Here is a 12,429-nt window from a genome sequence, read left to right as displayed (position 1 = left end):
TGTATCCACACGCCATGGCCTCATGCATATGACCCACGCCCTAATAATTTGGGCATTGATGAAGCTGAGGCCAGCAAAAGCGATGATGATAAATGAATTAAACAACATGCTGCGTTGTTCCTGCATCTTAAGGTCAATAAAGGACATACAACATGTAGAGCACAGTTGAAACGCACCGGAAAATAGACGGAAAGTAATAGAATTGTGGCCGCACCCAAGGATAATAAGGCAGATATCATATGTGCTGCCCAATGTTGTAGATTAGAAACACATAGATACTGGCAGACGTCAGTATCGCTCTCCTTCTAATTCATTACACTCACTTCATTCAAAATGATCAGAATAAGCAGTATGCTTATTTCCAGCTGCAGTACCAGCCAAGGCAGATCTGATATATAATTAGAGAGGAAGCTGTATTGGCCAAAGAAGCAACCTACTGGTCTTAAGGTTTGCTCTCAAAATTGATAGCAGAACAGATATAAGTGATCCCACGAAGACGAAAGCACCTATACCAGCTTGAGCGGCGATGAGTGGTTTATTTTCCAGTCTATGCCAGCTCAGGACCTTGATCGACATGAGCCAGAGGGCAAGACTTGACCCGCAGCAAATCGATGCTATCGCCGACACAGTCAGCTGGAATAACAGCTCAGGATCCATTTGAGTTTTTCTCCTAAGTTAGAGACGATTAGTGTCCATTTTAAATATATACAAGAATGTACTGAATTTTCATTATCTGGCTAGAAGGATTCTTCCATAAACTCAATACATTGCAGCTGCCTTGGTATTGCTTTTTCTAACTGATCGAGAAGTAAGTTACGCCTTCCAGCGAGACGGATATTTCCTCTTCGTCCAATCATCCACTTAACCATATCACCGGGTGTGCTACTAAGCCAAACCATGTCACTATGACGCCTCAAGGGGGGGAAATGGCAGCTTTTTCTTCCTCCATTAATTCCTCCATCTCTTCCTCCATTTTCTTTCTCCATTTTCTGCTTCCATTTATATATCCTCTTTATCTTGTCTTATCGTAGAGCCATTGACAAAACCATAGTGGAGAAGGTGGCACAATTATAGATGCCTGACACGAGGGTCGACATATAGATAGAGGAAGATAGAATTGAAGGAAGAAATGGAGGAAGAAAATGGAGGAAGAATGGAGGAAGAAATGGAGGAAGAAAATGGAGGAAGAAAATGGAGGAAGAAATGGAGGAAGAAATTGAGGAAGAAATGGAGGAAGACGTCCGATATTTGAGTGGTCCAACACCCTATGCAGCCCCACTTCCGTCCTGCAGCTGTCAGAAAGTTGAAAGTCTTGGTGCAGATTATAGGGTTCATAATGAACAACAAGACGTGTCAGAAAAGGTGTTGAAAGCTGTAAATATGCAATATGCCTCAATGATTCAACGAACTAATGCGACTCCGAAGATTATAAAAGGTGGAGTTTCCCCGTTGTTAGGCAAAATTCTCCCTACAGGCAACAGCAAGTCCCCAAAGAGAACTCATCGTTGGCTCATCAAATCAGTCTATCTCGACTTTAAATTCTTAGCTTGTTGAGTTAAATTTTCTTGCCTATTATGTCCATCGGTGAATACTCTGTCGACCATTTTCAGACCCTTCCTTCCCTCGAGGTTGCACGTACCAACTTCATGGAGCTGAATGGCGATGACCTTGTGAAAGATGTCTTCAAAAAATTCTTCATTGAGCAGAGCATGGATCGCACGTTTGGTCTGGCCATGCTTCACCGTCATTTTGACCTCGAGCCTGATGAGATGCTTGTTGATTATGAAGGTACATCTGTACCTTGGAAATCGGGCCATGTATCTGGAATGAAACCTCCCCAATCTGCCATCTGGGCAGTCTCATCTGATGGTGAATTCAGACCGACTGAGTTCTACTTCTCGGAGGGGAAAGACTTGAATATTGGGGAGGACGAACTAGGTTTCATGAAGCGCTTTCAAGAATTACTTCATGAGCACAACGTCACCCAATCATTTGGTCTCTGCCGATATCCTGGAGACGATTTCAATGGTTTGTGTGAAATCACTCATGGAAGAGCCAACATCAACCTAAAACCAAATGATGTAAGTGAAATCAGGATGTACCGTGAGGCGGTAACTAACTCAACCTGAATCTAGTGGCCAAAAGACCTAATTGCTGTGGACACGGCTTGGTTTTTTTCTGAACCAATCTGGACTCGTGGATGTCGATGCACCTGCAATGCAAGCAGTCCTGATCACCCTCATGGACTTCACATTTATACCATGTCTGGATAGGGACGGCAGTAGTACCGTAAGTTTTTGCTGCTTTTGTCTAATATGACAAAAGTTATGATAGCTTGTGACAGCTTGCGTCACGTTCCTTTCCTTAAATACACTTAGCTTTAGCTCTATATACTATACAAAAAAATTGCCTTTGGTCCATTGCGGGAACGAATGCTGTAGTGTTGATATTTTTACAATCTGGGCATAAGTTTCTTTCTAATATCGCAGCTAAGTGTGTAGTTTGTGAAACCTTGCAGTGCACGTGCGGAATTCACGTAATGGTTCTTTCTATGGATACGGACGGTCTCAGTAATTTGATCTAATGGGCCGGCAATACAAAGTAATGGATTGTGGCGGAAAGCCACCAAGCACAGCCACGATTACCAGTCACGGAAGCTCGGACCCAGAAAATACTTAAACACCACAGTGACACGGTCAGGCCATCCACATTCACATTGAAATCATGCAGCAACAGTCTTTCTATGAGAATACTATTCCCATCGCCATATCTCAACTTCGAAGCGATAAAGAAATTCCTACCTTTCGTCAGTACTTTGATGGTGGCCAATGTCGCGTATTCAAGGTGACCTTTGCTGACGGCGAGAGCTGGGCTGTACGAGTGCCTCTTTTTGTCCACCATGCTTCACAGGACACTGTTATCCAGCTTCTTGAGTCCGAAGCTCATATTCTTGAAGAGCTGGAATTCAAGGGGTTTTCATGGGCTGCAAGGCTCCGGGGCCGCAGTCTCACATTCGATAATGCGATCGAATATCCATTCATCGCATTGACATGGATTCCGGGCAGCCAGCTTTCATGGTCCGATGAAATTCCGACGCGAACTCTTCGGAATAAAATCTTGTATCAAGTTGCGGTGTTGCACACATCACTGATTGAATGCACTAAGGAGACCAGTATGTTCAACATCTTTCTGGTTCAGCCCAAACCTTGCTCACAATTTCAGGGGGATCTTCCCTAAAGCATTTTACCCGTATAATCCAAAACAAGACCCGTCGAGTCCGCGAGGGTGTCCTTCCAGAAATCACGGAACAGGATTGTTCTGACCAAATGAATATCCTCTCCAATGTTCTTTTACCTGAACTTGACGAAGCACCTTTCGCTATTGCCCATGGCGATCTATCACCACGAAATATACTTATAGATGCACAGCACAATGTCACAGGGTAAGTGAGGGGTTTTTCACGGGTTGAAGCCAAGGTGCTGATTGCTCAAGAATTATCGATTGGGGATTTTCGTCAAAGGTGCCTTTCCAACAGGCAGCCTGTTTCCCCCGATTTCTCCACCTCCAGGACCTTGATATAGCCCCAAGTTCTACCCTTCTGAAAGACCGGGAGATGTACATCGCCTCCGTTCGATGCCAGAAAACACCAACAGTAGTATCGATGATGATTCAAGTGCTATCATCGGAAAATGCTGACTTTCACCATTGCTTTCTGGAATCGATTATAAGCAAAGGTATGCATCGACGACTGGCACGTAACGGATGGAAGCTGCCATCGTGTGGACAAGGTAGCAATAAAGAAGATAACGAGAAAAAAAGCAGATATTACTTGTCTGGTCAAGATCATATTTTCATATACTGCATCGCTAGCATGATGATGATACTGGCCTTTTACATCCGGGAACGGCGTACATGAGCCGTGTCTTTAGTTTCAAGATCCAGAGAATATATTTTCGGCAATACTTTTTCAATCCCATTATTATAAACCGCTACAGGAATGGAACTATCTCATGGAACTATCTCAAGAATCTGACTGGGGAGCCCTCAACAATATCTAGCTCTGTATCGCTGCCCAACGTGGGGCACCCATCTAGGAATCACCACGTGACCATACCCCACATCGGTTTCACTCGGGATTTTAAGGCACTTCTTTTTTCCACCCCTCTTCAACGATAACCATGACTCCCCCACCTGCAAAACCAACGCAGACACGTTGAATATCAGCTGCAACAAGAACTGTGGACGCGCCTTATGAAACACTTTATCTACTGGACTACGGCTTAGACTTGTCGCTTTAGCCCTCTGCTTTTTCTCCATTGTGCCCGACGCGTCCGGGCAGTGAGCATTTTGGCTCATCCAATTCCGTCGTGCAAGACCAACACTGTTGTCCTGAAAGTTCCCCTGCGTGTCACTACTCGATAAGTGTCTAAATGGTATGTAGGTTATACGGAATCTCCATTCTTAAGACTAATACGTCGCTAGTCTTTCGAAGAGAAGTCGCTCGTTTCTTCCATAGACTTCAACAACGTGCCCGAGAATCGTGTGACAATGATTGTTGGGAAAGGTCAAATTGTGTACTGGCAAGGAAGTAATGTGACTGTTTACGAGATTGATGATGAAGGGCAGGAACAGACAAGGAAACTTGTTGACATGCGGAATGGACAAGGCGTCGTTCCAGATGGTGTCAAGTTATACATCACCAAGGGAAAAGTGAAAGAAGAATTTTGAAGGACTTTTTGTAGAATGATTGCAATTTATGTATATAGCTTCTTTTGTATTTCTAGCCCTTGAATGAGACCGAGCGATAAGCTGATGATAGCCCCCTTTTCAGTGATTATCATCGACACACATTCAGTCATCAAATTACCCTTTTCCATCTCTTGTATGCGAATACGGCTCTGATTTATTGCCTGTTGTATTTCGCAACCAAACACCTGGGCAATAACTTCATCATGCACACCTTTCAGAGTGACCTCGGAGTTGGGTAAGGTCAGACTTGATCCCCCTGAGAAGCCAATATGTAGAGACTCTTTCACCCATCTCACAGTTGCATTAAATAAAGCCATCGCTAAAGGTTCCACGCTTGTTTCACAAATATCGAGACTCAGTAAACAGTCGACTGCGCCCCAAGGAGGAAACACCGTTGTCACTGATGCCTTTGAACGGCTGGTTCCGTTTACAAACAGAGAAGTTGTTCTGATGGCTCCGCAAATGAGACCTTCGAAAACAGCAGCAATGCCGCTGATGGATGCATGTTCAAATATTTCTTGTGTGTTGGTGATGTCTGTATTTTCTTGAATTTTGTCTTGTGAAAATCCAGCGTGGGGATTCGTCAGCTCTTGGTAAGCATGACAGCTTGGATTGGGTACAGAATGATCTTCAAATGCGAGGCTTTCATGGTGATCTATTGGGTTTTGATCAGAAAATAGCAAAGTAAAGAAAGTAAGAGGAACGAAATCTCACGGTAAGTTAAGGTTTGCTCATGACTGCCATCATTATGAAAGAGTTCAGGCTCCAAGTTCACTCGATAAGTAGAAGCGAGATCGACTCCTCCATGCCCGTTGAAAGGTCGAGAGATGATTCCCTCATTTGTTGGCGACATCCGGCGATTTTCGCTCTCGTTAGAGCGGTTGTCTTTGGATAGCCGCTCTAAGTTCAGCTTATTTCTTTTTTTCAGAAATCAGAGCATTATAGCAAAAAGAAACCTCAGTACTTACCCTCTGAGATGGATACTGCTTCAGTACCATCCGCAAGGCTTGGAAACGATTGGTTGTTTATTAATGTCCGATGTTGATCCTCACTCATCTTCCTGATCAGCGCGTCGCGGTGGGCATTCTTCATATCTCTGACTTTGTTTTGGCCAAGGGCCACAGCACATAAGCGTACAGCCTGCGGTCCACATTTTTGATGCACTAGGCCAAGAAAATGGCGATACTTGTGATGACCGGTAGATTCTGATGGGCGATTTAGTAGGAAAAATGCAGCTGAAACTTGCTTGGACTCTCTATCCCCAAGGCGCCAGGTCGTGCTTAGTCTGCGGGCGACACACTCTATTCTCTCCCAGGCTTCTACACTGGTTAGACATTTCCGAGAACGCGGCCGCTTGGCAGCCTGAACCATAGTGGAAGATATGGGGTAAGAGATGGAGGAAGAGATGGAGGAAGAGATGGAGGAAGAGATGAAGGAAGAAATGGAGGAAGAAATGGAGGAAGTAATGGAGGAAGAGATGGAGGAAGAGATGGAGGAAGAAATGGAGGAAGAAATGGAGGAAGAAAATGGAGGAAGAGATAAAGAAAAAGGGCCAGTCGCAGAGTGCTGTTGCATCAGCCTTTGATTTGCTTACAATGAGGGGTAAAACGGGGCTAACTGCACTCAATCCGTCTGTTTGCTTATTGCCGACGGCACGTGCCGGCACCGCCCGATACCACATGCGGTTACGTTCATGCCAGGGCCTCGATTTACAGTCTGCCTAAACAGGGCAATTCGAAGTAGCATCATGCGAGTTAACGCCGCATCTCCTTTGATATGCATGTAGCCCTGCACGAAAACATTCTTACAGTAGAGGCAAGAATTGAGGGGACATTCGACCGAGTCAGATATAAGAGGCGGCAATTTCTGGATTTTTGGACAGCCCAATATTCTCAAGAACTTAAAGATCTACATTATCATCTATCAATTCTTTATAAATTATAAATTTTTTGATCCACAATGAGCGCCATCAACGGAGGCGTAAACTATCACAGCCCTCCCCAGATGTCTCTCATGGATGTTATGTTCCCCGGGCTCGGTGTGCTCTCTGCCTCCGCCCAGCAGTTGCTTGCTGGTAACCTAGACAGCTACACTCGACTGTTTTGCACTTTGGGAATATTTGTCCTCTTCGCCCGTTATGCTGTCCGCTATGTTTGGGATATAGTGAAAAGTTACTTCAGTTCGTATGCCTCCTGTTATGATAGGATGAGTCTGACATTCTGAAGCCTCGACAATCTATGTCTCTTACTACGACGAAGCATACGATATGCTAGTTGATTGGATAGCTGACCAGCCATTTGTCCACAATGCTCATTCATTGATCGCTCGGGTGAGGTCCACGCAGCGGACAAGTAACGTTTATTCGACAAAGAAAAAGCCTGTGACTTTTTCTCCTTGGGATGGATCGTTTCTCTTCTGGTATAAGGGGCATTTGCTCGTTCTTCACTGCCATGTCAAAGAGCATCGAGAGGATCTCCGTATCTCCTCCATTGGTCTTAATGCCAACATCCTGAAAAGTCTGATCGAAGAGTGCCGAGAAAAGTATCTCAAGGACACGCAGAGAAAAGTCTCTGTCTTCGAACATCGCGACGGGGAGTGGAAGAAAGCCAGATTGAGACCTGTTCGACCTATCTCCACGGTCATTATGGACAACGAGTTGAAGAGTGACGTATTAAAGGATGTGGACGAGTTCCTTGACCAAGATATGCAAGGCTGGTACGCAGAACGGGGCATTCCCTACAAACGAGGCTATCTTCTTTTTGGACCACCTGGAACCGGGGAAATCCAGCTTCAGCCTATCACTCGCAGGGAAGCATGGATTGGATATTTATACGCTTCAGTTGTCGAACATCTCAGACAGTACACTAATGAAGCTTTTTTCTGAGCTCCCGCCGCATTGTATTGTCCTCTTAGAGGACGTGGATACCGCTGGGGTAGGGCGCAGAGACAGCGTCGACGCAGACCACGAGAACGAGTCAAAATCGGCAGTTACCCTATCAGGCCTTTTGAATGTGCTTGATGGTGTCTCATCTCAAGAGGGCCGGATACTCATCATGACCACGAATCATATCGAACATCTGGACGAAGCACTGATTCGGCCTGGCCGTTCAGACAAGAAGATCCATTTCAAACTCGCCGATCAAAACATTTCTACTCAACTCTTCCGCACGGTCTTCAAGCAAATGCCGAACCAAAACCAATGCAACGAGGAATATGATGATGAGACCATCGAAGCGTTCGCTCGTGATTTTGCCAGCAAAGTACCGGATCAAGTATTCAGCCCAGCAGAAGTGCTGTCATTTCTTTTGGAGTGCAAGAAGTCGCCTTCTGATGCAGTTTCTTGTGTAGAGAGCTGGGTGGTGAAAGCAAAGTATTGAAGGAAAGGGAAGGAGGGAGGAAACAGGGGGCAGGGAGAACTGAATGGCCGAATCTCAGAAAAGAGTTTTGTCAAACAAGTCTCGTACTTAATGAGGAACTGTATGTTTGATGGCGCCAGTGAATCAGTCTGTCCAATAGCATAGATTGCAAACATGAGCGGGTCGGGTCATTCCGCTTCCAGGTTCTCAACAGCCCAGAACCTAGATAGCGATGATTTTCGTTAGTATACGACAGTCTTAGGTATTGGAATTGACTGACACTCTGCAATGCTCTTGAATGATAGATGATTCCGAGGATTTCTCAAGAATAAAAAGTGAAGGTTAATGATCAAAGCACGCGATGAAACCATATTCCGACGACGGAGGCGCCGTCGACATATCTTCATCGATGGTACCTTCTCCGTCGGTTTGTGGGTGTGGGCACACAAAGTACCCTGGTCATCCTGTGCTGGCAAATGAAATAAATATTTGGGCGGTATGGGGCCTTGCAGTACTGTAACTGCGATTCGCGGCGGAAAATGTGTCGGCTACGCTGAGGAAAGCATTTTTTTCTCACGAAGGCGAGAGCAAAAGTTTTGCTGGCGAAGATTTCCGCGGACGGGCAATCGATCTGCCAAGGCGAGTCTTCCATGGAACGACTCTACTTATTAGCTGCGTGAAAACCGTTTCACATCGTTGAGCAATGTTGAGACCAATGATTCGCAAATCGATTGACCACGGTGCGAGCGAATATTGGCAGACTTCTGGTGCCACGAAAAATGAAGTTGCCATGGCGAGTAGCCCATGGCATGCCACTTCAGTCTAAACCTCATACCAAGTGCGTTGCAGGCCGTTTAAGCTGGGTGAATCAATGTTGATGAGGCAAATGATTTGTCACGCATCGCATCATGCCGACCACGGCTCCAGGTGGATCCAGCCACTCCACCCGCTCTCCGCTCCAAACTCTTGAAATTTCTTATTTCAACGTTGATAAACCGCCTCAACACCCACGAAATTAGGGTCGCCCGGTGCGAATTTGAAGTCAAATTCTCTGGGTCCGGCAAAATGTACGCAAGTGGTCGCTGCCGAAACCCCTACTCCGAATAGCATAAAAGACGCTCTTTTCCTGTCGAAAAGAAAAGTAGGACTTTCCTCCTCACACTCCGGGCCTCGCAGCCTTGGGGTGTCTTTTGCAGGTAAGATCTGCGTTACCAAGTACTCTTCGCAGGACGGGCTCTGCGTGATCAAGTTTGCCTCGCAGGAGACCGCTGCGATACCAAGTTCTCCGCAGGAGACCGCTGCGTCACCAAGTTCTCCGCAGGAGAGTGCTACGTCAACAAGTTCTCCCTCGCAGCAATGAGCCCTGTGTTGTACAAATGTGCTCCGCGGGGACCTCCGCGACATCAAGAGCCTCCGCAGGGGGACGCTGCGAAACCAAGGGAGACCCGCAGGAGAGTGCTGCGTCAACAAGTTCTCCCTCACAGCCCATGAGCCCTGTGATTGTAAAAACGCGCTCCCTCACAGCCCATGAGCCCTGTGACTGTAAAAACGTGCTCCCTCACAGCCCATGAGCCCTGTGACTGTAAAAACGTGCTCCCTCACAGCCCATGAGCCCTGTGACTGTAAAAACGTGCTCCCTCACAGCCCATGAGCCCTGTGATTGTAAAAACGTGCTCCCTCACAGCCCATGAGCCCTGTGATTGTAAAAACGTGCTCCCTCACAGCCCATGAGCCCTGTGACTGTAAAAACGTGCTCCCTCGCAGCAATGAGCCCTGCGTTGTAAACATGTGCTCCGCAGGGACGCCTGCGTTACCAAGAACCTCCGCAGGAGACCGCTGCGACACCAAGTTCTCCCTCACAGTCCTGAGCCCTGTGATTGTATAATCTTGAGCTTCCATGCAGCCTTGAGCCCTGCGTTATCAAATTTGCGCTCATTAGGCGACCCGTGGCGCCGCGGTCCTCGTCCTGATCCTCTGGCGATTGCAGGCGCCTCTTCGTGGTGTCAGAGACTAGTATTCGGGGGAGTCCTCGAAGAAGCCAAGACCTGCTCCAAAGAATCGATAGAATCAAGAATCCAGCAAGACATGGTTTAGAATGACTTTTCACTATTGTATGTAGATGTCGAACAATCCATTTTGTAGCGCTCAACCACGCCCTGAGCTTCAGAAATAGACATTCTCTTCCGCGTAGTGTGAATTAGAGCATCGACTCATGGCTGATAGTGAGATGGCCACTTGGGGTGGCGGCTGAAATTCAAGTAGTCTCTATTGGTTTGGGTATTTGTCCCTGCTGGCTGGAGTGGCAGCAGGGTTTGCCTGGATGTAGGGAGATGCGGAGTTTCGACGGTGAGTGGGTGGTGTGCTGGCGTGTTGATGGTGCTGGCGTATTGATGGTGCTGGCGTATTGATGGTGCTGGCGTATTGATGGTGAGGTCTGGTTGTGAGTGAGGGCTGGTGAGTGAGGGCTAGTGAGTGAGGGTTAGAGGTGAGTGAGGGTTAGAGGTGAGTGACGGTTGAGAGATGGTGATGATCGTAATGGGGACCGAACCAGTGAATCGTGAATCAACATGGTGATGCGCAGCGCGGGTGACTCCCGGGCGGTGAAGCGGCGGCCAACAGTAAACACCCATCCCGTCATAGTGAGGGTCTTTGTTCCATATGCAAAAGTTGAGAAACAGTGCGAAACGATGATTTCTAAATATCAGATTCGTGATGGTAGTATTTCCTCCGGTCGGTCTTCTGTGTGACATTCTCTCGGCTCGAGATTCGTCGCGTGCTCTTTGACCATATTCTGTTCAATATCTGATGTAGTATTCCCGAATGCTGACTCGATACTCTGCAATATATATCCCTAGACCATTTCTATTATGTACATGATCGGGGTAAACTGGCAAAGAACCATTGGGGTACGGGCGATAGAAAGCCTCATTCTTCCAAGCAATTTTCAGTTATTATTTGGAGTCGGCCTGATCGAATGAAAGCCATTTCTAGAGCCCCGAAACGCTGATCTTGCCGGATGTGTGCCCAGAAGAACGGGCGGGTATGATTATTTGTAAATTAGTGGCTATAGTTAAGCAAAATTGGCGCCGGCAACCCTTCTCTTTGCGTGGTCTAGTGGCATTTCACTTGGCTTTCTGTAACGTAGCGGGTTCGATTCCCGCAGGGTACATCAGAACCCGTCCATGCGGTCCGCCTGAACTCAAAGCCCGCTTTTTTTTTTTCGAACCATTTCCCGAGTATTCGCTCTACGATTTAAATTTTACCTTTTGCTGATCTCCAATGGAAGTGGTGAAACCACCTGTGCGGAGTCGATTGGACATGCCCGCCAAAGTCAGCAACCGGCGGTATTGAAATTGATGTTCGTCGAGGACCTGCCGCACCAGAAACATGCTACGGCGGGCAAAGGCTGGGTGCACTTACGCGTCGCGTAAAACACACATGCCACGCCTGAGACTGAGAGTAACATCAACCGCTACGATCGATGTCAGTGAGAACGTCTTCTTCACATATATCTCAAACCGACCTGCATCTTTCAAATAACTAATAACAACTGCGCCATTGTGACCGTCTCGGCAATCGACTGGCCGGTCCGGCGAGGCTACTTCTGCCGGCGGGTACGTGCGATTCGGTGGTGAAAGCGAGGAGGCATTCGGTCGGCGGGCGGCTGCATCGAGCATAGCATCGGGGGAAAATACCTAATTTCATTACAGTGACTTGACTATGTTTAGTTGCCTTCCGAATTATCCTGGAGATGGAAATGTACTAACCAGGATCAATTATGAATAAGCCATGGTAGCAGCTTTAATGACCGACTGCACCAGGCCACAGCCAAGGCAATTTGCCGTTGGATATACCTAATCTAGCACCGATTATCAGCAGCTGGCGCAAGATAGTTGTTCGCAACTTACCTTGTTCGCGGCCTAGATGAGGTCCCCTTAAACCAGCTATAATGCACATTCTCGATCGGACTCACCAGAACAGCTGAATTAGGGCCGTCTCACTGTCTCTCTATATTAATATGATTTCTGGTGACCGAGGGTGGGATAGACTTACCGTGAGCAGCCTGGAATCAGCCTAGAGAAACCAGGAACTAGGTAGTGGGATCAGATCCGAGATCACTTTGTACCACTGGGAATGGACTTAGCCATACCTGCCAATGTACGGCTCTGGGCTAATATTCAACCATGCCAGGGCAAAGTATCACTGGGCAAGAGATTCATGGTTCTTTTTTTGCGACAAACTTTGCCCCGAAAACTCGCTCAACGCATCCTGCGGTACCTCAAAGGAACAAAGAGCCTCAAACTCGCGTACAAGGGTCAGCCTC

The 12,429-nt window shown here is 47.0% G+C and overlaps 4 protein-coding genes across 4 annotated transcripts; all 4 read left to right on the top strand.

Moving 5' to 3' along the window:
- Positions 1 to 1,574: 1,574 nt before the first annotated feature.
- On the top strand, positions 1,575 to 3,446 carry N7509_006528 (uncharacterized protein; the record flags this gene model as incomplete). The annotated part of the gene is made up of 3 exons (XM_056631165.1): positions 1,575 to 2,081; positions 2,701 to 3,172; positions 3,223 to 3,446. The coding sequence occupies 3 exons, from the start codon at positions 1,575 to 1,577 to the stop codon at positions 3,444 to 3,446; spliced, it is 1,203 nt and encodes a 400-aa protein (XP_056488426.1).
- A 984-nt stretch (positions 3,447 to 4,430) lies between these two features.
- N7509_006527 (uncharacterized protein) lies at positions 4,431 to 4,728 on the top strand (the record flags this gene model as incomplete). Its single annotated transcript, XM_056631164.1, has 2 exons — positions 4,431 to 4,433; positions 4,483 to 4,728. The coding sequence occupies 2 exons, from the start codon at positions 4,431 to 4,433 to the stop codon at positions 4,726 to 4,728; spliced, it is 249 nt and encodes an 82-aa protein (XP_056488425.1).
- A 1,414-nt stretch (positions 4,729 to 6,142) lies between these two features.
- N7509_006526 (uncharacterized protein) lies at positions 6,143 to 6,334 on the top strand (the record flags this gene model as incomplete). The annotated part of the gene is made up of 1 exon (XM_056631163.1): positions 6,143 to 6,334. One exon carries the CDS (start codon positions 6,143 to 6,145, stop codon positions 6,332 to 6,334), a length of 192 nt encoding a protein of 63 aa, XP_056488424.1.
- A 374-nt stretch (positions 6,335 to 6,708) lies between these two features.
- N7509_006525 (BCS1 and AAA domain-containing protein) lies at positions 6,709 to 8,126 on the top strand (the record flags this gene model as incomplete). The annotated part of the gene is made up of 3 exons (XM_056631162.1): positions 6,709 to 6,928; positions 6,975 to 7,464; positions 7,538 to 8,126. 3 exons carry the CDS (start codon positions 6,709 to 6,711, stop codon positions 8,124 to 8,126), a joined length of 1,299 nt encoding a protein of 432 aa, XP_056488423.1.
- Between the last annotated feature and the right edge of the window lie 4,303 nt (positions 8,127 to 12,429).

This window comes from Penicillium cosmopolitanum (genome assembly GCF_028827165.1).
Source record: "Penicillium cosmopolitanum strain IBT 29677 chromosome Unknown utg000007l:1.0-333516.0:1.0-333752.0, whole genome shotgun sequence".
Taxonomy (NCBI): Eukaryota; Fungi; Ascomycota; class Eurotiomycetes; order Eurotiales; family Aspergillaceae; genus Penicillium; species Penicillium cosmopolitanum.
The sequence above is the reverse complement of the archived record's forward strand: the minus strand, read 5'-3'. Positions and strand labels throughout refer to the sequence as shown.